The sequence below is a fragment of the Hipposideros armiger genome, unplaced genomic scaffold (assembly GCF_001890085.2).
Source record: "Hipposideros armiger isolate ML-2016 unplaced genomic scaffold, ASM189008v1 scaffold_31, whole genome shotgun sequence".
Lineage (NCBI taxonomy): Eukaryota > Metazoa > Chordata > Mammalia > Chiroptera > Hipposideridae > Hipposideros > Hipposideros armiger.
This window is the reverse complement of record NW_017731381.1, coordinates 5,556,712-5,569,072: the sequence shown is the minus strand read 5'-3', so window position 1 is coordinate 5,569,072 and position 12,361 is coordinate 5,556,712. Positions and strand designations below refer to the sequence as shown.

At 49.8% G+C, this 12,361-nt stretch overlaps 2 protein-coding genes across 2 annotated transcripts in view; both read left to right on the top strand.

The window, feature by feature from the left end:
* The window catches only part of SLC13A3 (solute carrier family 13 member 3), an 83,362-nt gene extending 81,183 nt beyond the window's left edge, over window positions 1–2,179 (top strand). The window contains exon 10 of the mRNA XM_019636917.1: window positions 423–2,179. Coding sequence (XP_019492462.1) covers window positions 423–599 — 177 coding nt within the window. The 3' untranslated portion in view covers window positions 600–2,179. The remainder of the gene's footprint in view (window positions 1–422) is intronic.
* Window positions 2,180–7,254: 5,075 nt separating this feature from the next.
* The window catches only part of OCSTAMP (osteoclast stimulatory transmembrane protein), a 7,309-nt gene continuing 2,202 nt past the window's right edge, over window positions 7,255–12,361 (top strand). Inside the window, 2 exon segments of the mRNA XM_019636915.1 lie at window positions 7,255–7,298; window positions 10,023–11,025. Of these exon segments, the coding sequence (XP_019492460.1) occupies window positions 7,255–7,298; window positions 10,023–11,025 (1,047 nt within the window).

The following is a 12,361-nucleotide window of genomic DNA, read 5'->3' as shown; positions in this document are numbered from 1 at the left end:
GTGTGTGTGTGTGTGTGTGTGTGTGTGTGTGTGTGTGTGTGTGTGTGTATGCTCAGGGGGTTGTTTAATGATCACATCAGATTATTTTCAAGTTGTGAGGCCTTGGGTAAGCCCAACTTCTCTGAGCCTCATTTGTCTCTTCTGTAAAATGGAAATAATTATAGTGACAGCCTTCGGAGCATTGTTTTCAGGGTTAAGTGACCTTAGGACAACTGCATGCACCTGACACCTAGGAATCACTCCATGAGTGGGGACATGTGCAGCTCTTTGACGGACAGCCTAGAAGAGTGTAAAGGTGGGAGGGGATTGGGCAGTGACGGACCTGAGTTTGGGTGAATGGCGTCCTGACTCGGAGCCTGGGTTTTCCCACCTGTGAGACGGGCCACGAGCTGACCCCTCCTTCTGTCCGCAATCTATTTCAGGTGCGGGCGGGCTTCCTGATGAACCTGATGGGCGTCCTTCTGCTCAACTTGGCCATCAATACTTGGGCACAGGCCATCTTCCAGCTGGGCACTTTCCCAGACTGGGCCCTCAACCACTCAGGCAGCGTCACGACACTGTCGCCCACTTTGGCCAACAACACATTTCGGACCCTCTGAGTGCTCTTTGGAGACTGTCTTCGGGCTGGACTCTCTCTGAAGGCTTTTGCCGTCACCTGCTGCTAGGATCCTACAGGATGGGCGAGCACTTCTTCTCTGCAATCAGCGTGCAGCAAACAAGGGTGACCTCTAGTGGTCCATTGGGGTCAACAGGTGCATCATCTAGGACATCTCCTCTCTCATGCCGTCAGGGCCCAGATATTTCCCAGATCTGCTGCCTGAGAAAGCAGCTTTTTTATCTCTGAGCTGGCATATGGTTAGGATGCAAGAGAGAGCCTGATTTTAGCAACAATAAGCAAATCTAGAACGGCATCTGTCTTGAACCATTGGGATGGGAAGCCATCCATCCCCGTGGGCACAACTAACATTCCCCGCTGACTGCTTTAGGTTACACTCTGGAGAGACCATCTTGCCTCTAGGAGAGAGGCTGCAGTGTTCCAGTCCCGTTACTTCCAGCTGTTCACAGCGAGGGCGTGTTCCGCTTGGTTGGTGCCCATTCTACGTCAGTTGTTTGAAGATTACCCCCACTGATACCCAGCAGCCAGACTTACTTTCAATCCCTGGAGACACGGAGGGACAGATGACTCCCTGAGGACATGGAGACTGGGCAAAGCTTCCTTGCTGCTTCTCTGGGCTCCCAAGCACATCAAGGGAGTTCTAGAAACCCCCACTGACATCTCTACCCATGCTTTTTAGGGTTTTCCTGTTTAATCGGATTCAGTTTGGCCATAATTCTGCAGTCATGCCCAGCCTGGGCCCTGTCCTCTCGCAGGTGTCCCATGGCCCCTCCAGCCAGGACCCTCCCTCCCGCATGTGGCCCACAGGGGACTTTGTGGCTGCCAGCTACTTCTTGTTTTAGTAGCTGGTCTTTACCCACCCCATCCCCCTGCAACTCCACCCTAAGTGGTAAGCGTGTTTGATTAGCAAAGTCCCCATTTTTTTAGGGGCGAGACAAAAATCAAAAGATAACCTGTGAAAGGCTGGAGTGAAATGTCCCAGGCAGGCAATGTGTGCTAATCCTTTTCTACAGATGGGGAGAAGAGGCTTCCCCTGAGCCACTGGCTGGTGGCGGCGTCTCCCGGGGGGGGTTAATCGCTCCTGGTTTCATCTGGGCACCCACAGTGTTGGCCCCAGTGGGTGCTCAGGAAGTGTCTGTGGAAGGAGTGGCACAGTGGTAGCATGGCACCAGAAAAGGTGTCACCCGAGGGGCCCGGAAGCCTCGCATCTGCCCGTCCTGCGCCTCTGAGGGATGTGTTTCCCCGGCAGCATGCGTTGGGAAGGCGGTCCCTAGAGGCTGAACTCGTCCTCAGGACAGCACGGATGAGTCATGGATGTTTCCCTGGAAGCAGGGGGGAGGAGGGAGGAGCTGGAGGATGAGCCCCACCTCCTTCCCATGAGTAGCACCTCAGCAGTTAGTCACGATTACAGCCCGTGGGGGTGGCAGGAAGCACACTCCTGTGGGATGGGGAGGAGAGAAGTTCATTCACAGAGAAATCCATGGGACTTGTCACCAGATGAATCATGATTTCACATACTTCTGATTGAAAATGCTATACAATAAAGAATGGTAATCAACACTGGCCCTGGAGATGATTTGCTTTTGTGGACATAAAAGAGCTTCCAACCCCCAAATTCCTGAGCTGGAGGTTCCACAGAATTTGCCTCCCTGACCTCACTGTCTTACCGCTCTCCCCCTTTCTGCTCCACTCCAGCCGCACACTCAAACGCTCCTGCCTCAGGGCCTTTGCACATGCTGTTCCCTCTGCCTAGAACACTTTGCTCCCAAACATATGCTTGTTTCCTCGCTCTATTCAGGTCTCTGCTCAAATGTCACCTCCCCAGAGAAGCTTCCCTGACCATCTGGCCTAAAATATCATTCTCATTACTTTCCACCTCCTTATGCTCCTATATTTTCCTTAGTATTTAGTCAGGCCATTGTATTATTTGTTTTCTGGTTTATTAAATTTCTCTCCCTCTAGAATATAAACTTGTGAGAATTCAAACTTTATTTTGTTCAGTGCTATAACTCCAGTACCTAGAACAGCTTCTGACACATAGTAGGTGCTCAATAAATCTTTGATAAACGAATCTGTAGCAGAGTTTAATGAGTAAAGCAATCTCACCCTCTGATCTGGGGTCTGTTTGGATCATTTCTTTGCCCACTCAGTCTTCCATTTATTCATTGAACAGTATTTATTTATTTATTTATTTTTATTGTTAGTTTCAGGTGTACAGAACAATGCAATAGTTATCCTTTTCACCCCTAACAGCAGTATTTATTTAGAACCTGGTTATGTGCTCATTCACTGTCCCCATCCACACAGAACTTACATTCTAACTGAGGAGACAGGCAGTAGGCAAGTAAACAAATAAATGAAACTACTCTGGGTCCACGATGCCAGCTAAGAAGAAAATGGAACTGGCTGATGTGGTAAACTGGCTCAGAGGCTACTTTAGCCAGGATGGTCAGGGAGGACTTCTCTGAGGAGGCAGCACTGGACTGAGACCAGGAGTCAGCCATGTACTACTCATAGTGGCGTGGGGGGAGAGGGGATGGCAAGGGTAGTGCAGAGTCATTGGAAATATACCAGGGACTCAAGTCTGGAGTCGGCAAGGAGCACCCAGGAGTCAGAAGAGACAAAAACAAAACTAAACGCCTGTTTTAGTTACCTGTGGCTACATGACAAATCTCTCCCCAAATCAGGGCCTTAAAACACAATGATTTATTGGCTCCCGTTTCTGTCTTTGGACAGAATTCTACAGAGATGTTTTTGTCTCTGCTCTACAGGGTGCGGCCAGGGATTTAGCTGCAGCTGGAATGTCCACCATGGCCATGGGCCTTCCAGGGTCATGTGGCTTCTCCAGGGGTCTAGCCTGGATCTCTTTACATGACAGTGGCCTTCTAGGAAGGCAAACTCAGAAGCTACAAGGTCCCTTAAGGCCTGGGCTTGGGACTCTAAGAGCATTGATTCTGCCGCATTCTATTGGTCAAAGCAGGTCACAGGTTAGCCTGGTTCAAGGAGAGGAAATACGCGTAGACTCCACCCTTTGCCGGGAGCAGTGGTATCCACGTAATTCACGTACAGGGCAGAGGCTAGTTGGCTACCATCTTTGGAAGCCTTCTACCATAACGCCGAGAGAAAACTGAGTGAAGGCCATGAATATGCCATTCTGAAAAGGGATACCTAAGCATCCAGCAAATTTATAAAGAGATGCTCAAACCCACTGGTCATCAGATAAATGCAAGTTAAACCAAGATTCACTGATACACCAATCAGACTGGCAAAGAGTAGGAAAGTGAATGATAAGTGATGGTGAAATGGAGGGAAACAGAGACCCTTGTGTTCTGCTGGTGAGTCTATAAACTGTCACCATCTGCCTGGCAAGCAACTTGGCAATAATTAGGGGAATTCATTTCGTTATCTGCATTCTCTATGCCCCATTAACCTACTCCTGGGTTATATCCTAGCAACATGGGTCCCTAAGGAGATGATGTAGAAGGATATTAGTACCACTGTTATTTGAGGGACCAAGGAGCTGAAGGCCACCTAGGTGACCATCACTGTGGGGGTAGGGACTATTTAATTAAAATATGGAGGAAACACACTGGGAAACACAGCGACACGTAGAAGCGTTAGACAACAGGTACATAGGCTAGGACAGACACGTACATATTCCAGTGCATATACCTGAAACATTTACAGAGAGTCAAGCAAGCAGAGGAGTGGAGGCGGTGATGGTAAATGGAAAGAAAAGATGAATAAGAGGATTGAATGAGGGGGGCAGTAAGCCACGTTGACTCCTGTGCAACCTTTACTGATTTCGACTTTGGTTTCCTCATCTGAGAGGCGAGCGTGTGCAGTCAGTGTCTCAAAAGAAGGTAGTAAGCACATAAGCTAGCTAATTTGAGGAGAGTTTAGTGAAAGGTCTAGTTACAAGGTGTGGGCACAGGGTAGGGATACCATGAGAGAAAGGACAGGCCCAGTGAGGGGGGGCTGGGGAGGCGGGGTGCGGGGGGGAGAGCTAGTCATGGAGAAGCAACCCCCAGCCTGAGGTCTGAGAAAGAGAAAGGCCTTGCTGGAGCTGGCACCTTTAGTCCAGGGGCACCGGATTTTAAAAACTGAGTACAAAAGAGTGAATGTAAAAATATCTCATTCATAATTTTTTTATGTTGATTACACGTTTTAAGGATACTATTTTGGGTTTATTCAGTTGAGTAAAATATTTTATTAAAATTAATTTCACTTTCTTGGCTAGCTACTAGACATTTTTAAATTACACATACGGTTCCCATCCTGTTTCTACCGGCTATCCCTGTCTATTTGGGACAACTTTTAGCCACTTCTCCATAGTCTTAAACCAACAGGGTGGCAGTGACATTCTACACCCACAGGCTGTAAAAGTCAATGACCCTCATAGTCTATGGACCTCTGCTTCTGACTCTAGATCTGAGGGTTTGCCACTTCCTCTTCTTCTTGTCTTATGGCTCTGAATCCTCTCCCCAGAAATTCCCCCTCAACAAAGCTGATTCTATTTTGGTGATTCAGAAGGCTCTTCCGGATGTTGTGGGCCTTGGAGTCAGGCCATCCTTATATAGGCAGAAGTGAGAAAAGCCAAAACATCCTCAGCCCCTTGCCTTCCTATGCCCCCGCATCCTCCCAAATCTTACACATTCACCAGAGGCCTTTAGAAAATGCCCAACATGGGCCTTAACCGATTAGCGTCTAGTGCCAGTGCAGAAACTGGGCAAATGCTGGTGTGTTCCAGCACTGCTCCCCTCTGACTAACACAACGCCCTGAAATTTCCTATGTGATGGGAGCCTGGTCAGGGATCTTGCCCAGTGGACATCGCAGAGGCCTGTACAATCAAGTCTGAGCAGCCTGGGGGATACTCAGGGAGGGCCACCAGCCCAGGGCAGAAGCATGTATCTATTGTTTACTGGGCACCCTACATACATCATCTCATTGACTCCTCAGACAACCCTAGGAAGTACTAGTACTCTCATCACAGCAAAGCCCACACAAGTTCAGAGAGGGACAGTGTCTTGCCCAAGGTCACACAGCGCACACGGTAAATGGAAACATCTGGTAACATTGGGCCTCATTTTCAGGAGGCTTCAGCCCTCAGCTGGAGCACAGCAGAAACTGCCTTTGGTGAAGGGGTCTACACATGGCCGTGCACCGCTGTTTCCATCCGGACTGCTGTTCTCCTAGCCGGCCCTGCGGGTATGCGTGTTTCCTGCTCCTACTCTACTTGGGGTGTCCAGCTCTTTGCAGACTCGGCACCTGGCCTGGCTTCCTGGAGGGGGCTTGTGACCTGGGAATGGTGTTAGGTCCTCTGAGGTCCGCAGGCATCTCATTCAATTGTGTGACTATGAGAATGACACTTCCCCTTTCTGGGCCACAGGACACCCTTTTTCAGGCCTGGGCAAGTGACTGAGGCAACATGTCCCTATAAGGGAACATGACATGGAGCCTGGAATAGCACCTAAGTGTGCCCCCCTAACTGGCCCATCCTGCAGGGTGGAGGGCTGGGTTCTCAGGAGAAGCCTCCTGGAGGAGGCAGTCTTACTGGCAGTGATGGGGTACAGAGATGCTAGGGGAAAAGTGCCTGCTTTCCAGGTAGGGGCCTGGTATTCAGAACAGCCTGGAAGCGTACGTGCGGGGCAATGACTGCAGCCAAGCACATACAGGTGATGCACGTTTATTGAGTGCCTACTATGTGCAGTGCCAGAAGCACGAATCTTGTGAATCTTTCCCTCCACACCAGTAGAGCACAGGGGATGACCAGTTACCTCGAGCAGGGCTGTTGGGTATAAATCATGGCTCTGCCTCTTACGAGCTGAGTGGCTTGGTTAAGGGAATTAACTCTCTGGGTCTCAGTTTTCTGAACTGAAGAATAGAGATAATAATAGTCTCTACCACAAAGGGTTATTGAATGTAAGGATTCAGTGAATTGGAATAGAAGCTGTTTAGAAGCATGTCTTAGAATACATAGCTGTTATCTGTTATCATGATTACTCTCTTTTAAGAGGACTTTGAGAGGGAGATGAGGTCACCTGCCCAAGGTCACACAGCTAGGGAGGGACAGAACGGTGCTTTGGAGCCAGGCCCACTTTGGACTAAAGACAGGAAGGGAGCTGGAGGGAAAGACCTGAGTCACTGATGCTGGAGAGCTTCAGCAGAGGCCCAGGTGTCTGCTGTGGGTCCCCAACCCCTAAGAGCTGGGATCGGGCTGCCCCTGGGGCACGTAATTGTGGAGGGGGAAGGAAAAGCGAAATCCAGTGGAGTTCTATGCCAGCACTACCACTAACGAGCCACGTGGTTTCCCTGAGCCTCAGTTTCCTCCTCCGTGAAATGGGACTAATTCTACCCCTACTATCTGGCTTAGAGACATTACTTGGAAAAAGAGGCTCTTGCTCTCTCTCCTCCCACCCCTCCCACCCACTCCTGCCTGCCTGAAGAGGAGGAGGCAGCTTGCCCAACCCCTTGGGAGGTGGGCCCAGGCAGGGCGGGACAAGGCGATCAGGAGGGCTTAATTAAGGGCAGAAAAGCAGAAGTGACAGGGTTTTCCAAGTCCTAGAGGACACAATTCCTTTCCACCTGCCACCGCTGCCTGAGGCTGCCTGCCTGGATCTGCTTCTATTCAGGAAGCATGAGGGCCCTCCGGGGGACAGCTGAGCACCTCATCAGGACTGGGTAGGTCTGGGGACCTTGGACATTTGGGGGCCACAGGCAAGAAAACATCCAGGCATCATGCGGGTGAGCATAGGTCTCCAGCTCTGCCATTCCCTGGCTGCAGAGGATTCCCCTGACTTTGGGTTAATACTCACCTCTTCAAGCCTCAGTTTCCCCATCTGTAAAATGACAGTAATAATAATGTCTACAAGACTGTTGTGAGACTTGAATGAGAACATGCACGCATAGGGCTTGCTATTGTGCTTGGCTCAGGGTAAGCACTCAATACATGGCAGCTAAAATCCTTATTATCGACAACGCTTAGCACAAGCCTGGGTACCCAGTATGACCTAGAACTGGCTTTCCATTCCAATATTGTTCATATTAACTATTATTTTAATAGCTACCATGTTCTGAATACTAATTATACAGTAGGAGGGGGTTTAGTCCCAGATTAAAAGGCCTTCAGGGGCCTAGGAAGGCCATATTTCATGATCGCTAACCTCACCTTGGCACTCCATACTGCCCACCATGCATGCCATGTCCCTAATTCATTTGCTTTCCCAGGCAGCTATTTTATACCTTCTCTTTCATCGTCAAGCTTCCATCGCCTCCTCCAGCATCCTCCCCATGAGTGCTGACCTCGCTTCCTGCTATCCTGAGCAACCAGAAGCAAACATGCTACAGTCAACACATATTAATGGAACACCCACTACCTAGCAGGTGCAATTCTAGGGACCTACCAGTGAGCCAAAGAGACCAAGTCCCTGCCTGGCGGATGCTCTAATGACAGATAATAGCTGACGTGGTACTTACTACGTACCAGACACAACAAGACCCTATGAGGTACGACTTTTATTGCACCATTTGACAGATGAGAGAACTGAGGCACAGAGAGGTTAAGAAACCTGACCAAGATCACACAGGTGGTGAGTGGTGAAGTGGGGGTTTGAAGCCAGGCAGTCTGGAGTCACGCCCTTAACCATTGCCGTGTTCTGTGTATATCAGATGATGCTGATCTATAAGTGCCCACACTTGGCCTGTCCATTCGCCGTCATCTGTACCCATTTCCTCTGCCTTCCCACCTGCTATTAAGCATGAGCGGCCTCTGTGTGTTTCTAAGAGCAGCCCCACTTTTCATGCTTTCAGTGTCACCCCCTGCCACCCACTGGAGATCAGTCCAGTGAGCCTCCCCTTCATCAGTGTCCCCCCTCTTGATTGGATCTCCCACCTGCAGATCTACTGGTGTTTCTTCCATCTTAAATGAACTCTCTTTGTCCCATTTTCCCCGTCAGCTACTGCTCCATGTCTCTGCACCTTTACTGCAAAACGTGACTTGAAAGTGTCGTCAGCACCTGTGTCTCACATTCTTCTCCTTTGGTCTTTCCTGGGCCCATTCTAGTTAGATTTTGGCCCAATGTGCCACCAAGCTGCCCTTGTCAAGTCGCCAGTGACCTCCATGTGACTAAATCCAATGGTCATTGCTCAGTCCTCATCTTTCTTGACCCATCAGCAGCATTGGACATATCTGATCGCTCCCTTCTTTTTGACCCATTTTATTTGCTTGGCTTCCCAAGCACCACATTGCCTGACTTCTCTGTCTCCTTTGCTGGTTCCTCGTGGTCTCCCAACCTGTTAGCCCTGGAGTGGATCGCTTTCCTCCCAGTCAACACGCTGCCTTGTTCTGCTCCATGACTTTAAACGCCGCCTATAAACCAACAACACCCAACTCTTTATCTCCGGCCTGATCTCCCTTCTGAATTCCAGATTCGTGTTTCCAACCACATACTCAACAGCTCCACTGAATGGCGAAATTGGCGCCTCAGATTTAAGACTTTGAGTCTTAACTGAATTCCTGCCCTGCCCCTCCACGCAAACCTGCTTCAACCACAGATCTTCCACCTGAGCTACAACACCTCAGTGCTTTCAGTTGCTCAGGCACCAAACGCCATGGTCACCTTTGACGCCCCTCTTTCTCTCACACCCGTAGCCAATCAGCCTGTCAATCTTGTTTCTTCCAACAACACGCACCTAGCAACCAACCTCTACTTACTCTTCCCCGGCTTTCACTAGTGTCAGCTCTAGGAGGGCAGGGATTCTCATCTGCTCTATGCATTCCTGTTTCTCCAGTGGCTAGCACAGAGTAGCGGCTTACTAAATATTTGTTGGATGAATAAATATAAGGAAAATGGAGGAGAAAAGTTCATCAGAGGTCAACTGATCCACTTTCCTCTCCTCTCCTCCCCGCAAATTATAGAGGAGACACTGAGGTCCCTAAAGAAGGAATGTCACACAGTGAGCCAACCAAGTCTATGAATTCAAGTGAATAGTCTCTCTCTCTCTCTCTCTCTCTCTCTCTCTCTCTCTCTCTCTCTCTCTTTCATCTGTGCTTTTCTCCGTAACTCTTTCATTTCCTTGGCCCAGTTGCTCTCACTCACAAAACTGGAATTATGAACTCAAGCATCCTAAATATTCACCCTCACATCCTCAGAAACTGCATGGACTGGGCTCTTCCCTGACAACTCCAGTGAGAATAATTCTGGGGGAGGCTCTGATTGGTTCAGCTTAGGTCATGTGGGTTTGGGGGCGGGTTACTCTGATTGGCCCACCTGGGAAAATTGTCCACCCCCTGTGGCTAAAGGGGTGGAGACTGTTAGCCGCTGAAGGGTCCGTGGGACAGGGCCATTGGGCAGACCCAACCCCTCACCCTCCTGATAGAGGTTTCCCCAATTTCCTTGTGTGCAGGTGGAGATTCTGGCAGTTGGGGCTCTGCAAGGCCCTTGCCCCACTGCAGGCTGCCTGGGCTGCCTTTTCTCAGCCTGTCCCAGCCAGCTGTGGCCAGCTGCTCACCCAGCTCCTCCTGTGCGGTTTCCTGGCTGTTGCTGTGGCATGCCTGGCCCACCATTGGCTGGTGTCCTCACTGCTTTATCCTCTGGGGCCCTCAGCCATGGTAGCCACTGTCTGTGGCCTCCTGGTCTTCCTGGGCCTGGGCCTGGTGCCTCCTGCTCGCTGCCTGTTTGCACTCAGTGTGCCCACCCTGGGCACGGAGCAGGGCCGCCGCCTGCTCCTCTCCTGGAGTACCGCCACCCTGGCTGCGACTGTGGTGCCCAACGTCTTGGCCAACATGGGCGCGGCTGGGCAGGTGCTGAGGTGTGTCACTGAGGGCTCCCTGGAGAGCCTGCTCAACACCACTCGCCAGCTGCACGCAGCATCCAGGGCTCTGAGTCCCACCAGCCAAGCGGGCAGCCAAGGCCTGACACTCCAGGTCCAGGGCAATGGCTCTGCCTTCCGACTTCACATGCTCGGGGTCACTCAGCAGGTCCTGGAGGACTTCTCAGGCCTAGAGTCCTTGGCCCAGTCAGCAGCACTGGGGACCCAGCGGGTGGTCACAGGGCTCTTTATGCTGGGCCTCCTGGTGGACTCGGCCTGGTACCTCCACTGCTACCTGACTGACCTGAGGTTTGATAACATCTATGCTACACGGCAGCTGGCTCATCAGCTGGAAGAGGCCCGGGCCACACACCTGCTGGCCTCCCCACCACCCTGGCTGCTCAGGGCCACTTGGCCCAGGCTTTCTCAGGGGGAGCTGCTGAGCTGTCTCCTGAGGCTGGGGCTGCTCACCCTGCTCCTGATGGCCACAGCGGTGATGGTGGCCACAGACCACGTGGCCTTCCTCCTGGCACAGGCAACCGTGGACTGGGCTCAGAAGCTGCCTGTTGTGCCCATCACGCTCACGGTCAAATATGATGTAAGTGCGGTGATGGGAAGACGGCCATAGAGTCATTTCCTGGAGGGAAGGGGTAAGGTATGTTAAACCCTCGGCTTGCACTTGTCTCACTTGAATCTTACTTCCCTTTAAGTCCTAGCCCTGGGATAGGCATCCACAGGGGAACTCACTGAATTCCCATCACAGCCCAACGCAGTGGCGTCTGTGTTCACCCCCTATTTCAGGTGAAAATACTGATACCCAGAGACCTTAAAATAATTCCCCCACCAAGGTCACTCTTTTCACACATGGCAGCATGTCTGGGCTACCTTTTCCTCACTTGTACAAATCAGATCCATCTTCCTTCCCCTGCACGGTTACTGTGAATCTTAAAATGTGATCGTCTCTAGAAGTACCTAGTAAGCCCATGCCACACAGCAGATGTTTAGTAAATACTGGCTATTATGAATAGCTCCCATCTGGGTATATCAGACTGGAGGCGGGCTCAACAATGGTCAAGATCAGGAGTTCAGCAACTCCGGCCCACAGGTCAAGTCCTGCCAGCTTCCTGGTTTTGTAAATTAAGTTTCACATGCCATGTGTTTGTATATTGCCTGTGGCTGCTCTCCAAAGGCACAGGTGAGTAATGGCAACCGAGACTGTAATGCTGGCAAAGCCTAACATATTTACTATTGTAATTGTTATATATGAAATATTCACTATCTACTTACTCTTGGATGTATTTACTAGCTCATCAGGATTTGTGGTTTTCTATCTTCTTTGGCCACAGATCTTTTTCCGTTTAGTGGTGAGATCTCACACAAAAGTCCATTGCATGAAACATACCCAAGTGTCATACCCTGAGCTAAAACTATTAATAGCGAACATTTGTTGAGAACTAATTTAATCCTAGGAAGGTGTTTTTCAAATTGCATGAAATCAATTTAGGGGGTCATGGTCATCTCCTTTTTTAATGAACTAGAATAGACTAGAAATATATTAGAGTGATCAGGGTACGTATTGTTTTATGAAATTTTTCTTCAATTGCAATACAATCTATGCTTGGAAGGTGCTATAGAATGCATTTCTTACTGTAGGTCACAGTAAGGAAATGTGTCAGGCAGTGTCCCCACTGTGTTACCTGATTTACTGTATTTCAACAAACCTAAGAGGCAACTGAGTGTAAGTCACGCCATCATTTCACATATCATCAGGAAAGAAAATGCTGCCAATGAAACCATGATACAATGCCTTCTTATCATTTAGAACATCAATTGTATGTATGTAAAATAGTTCACTTACTATTTAACATAGGTTTCTTTTACCGTATATTTTGTATGTATGGGTAACAAGAAAAATAGTGAAGCTATTTTATGAT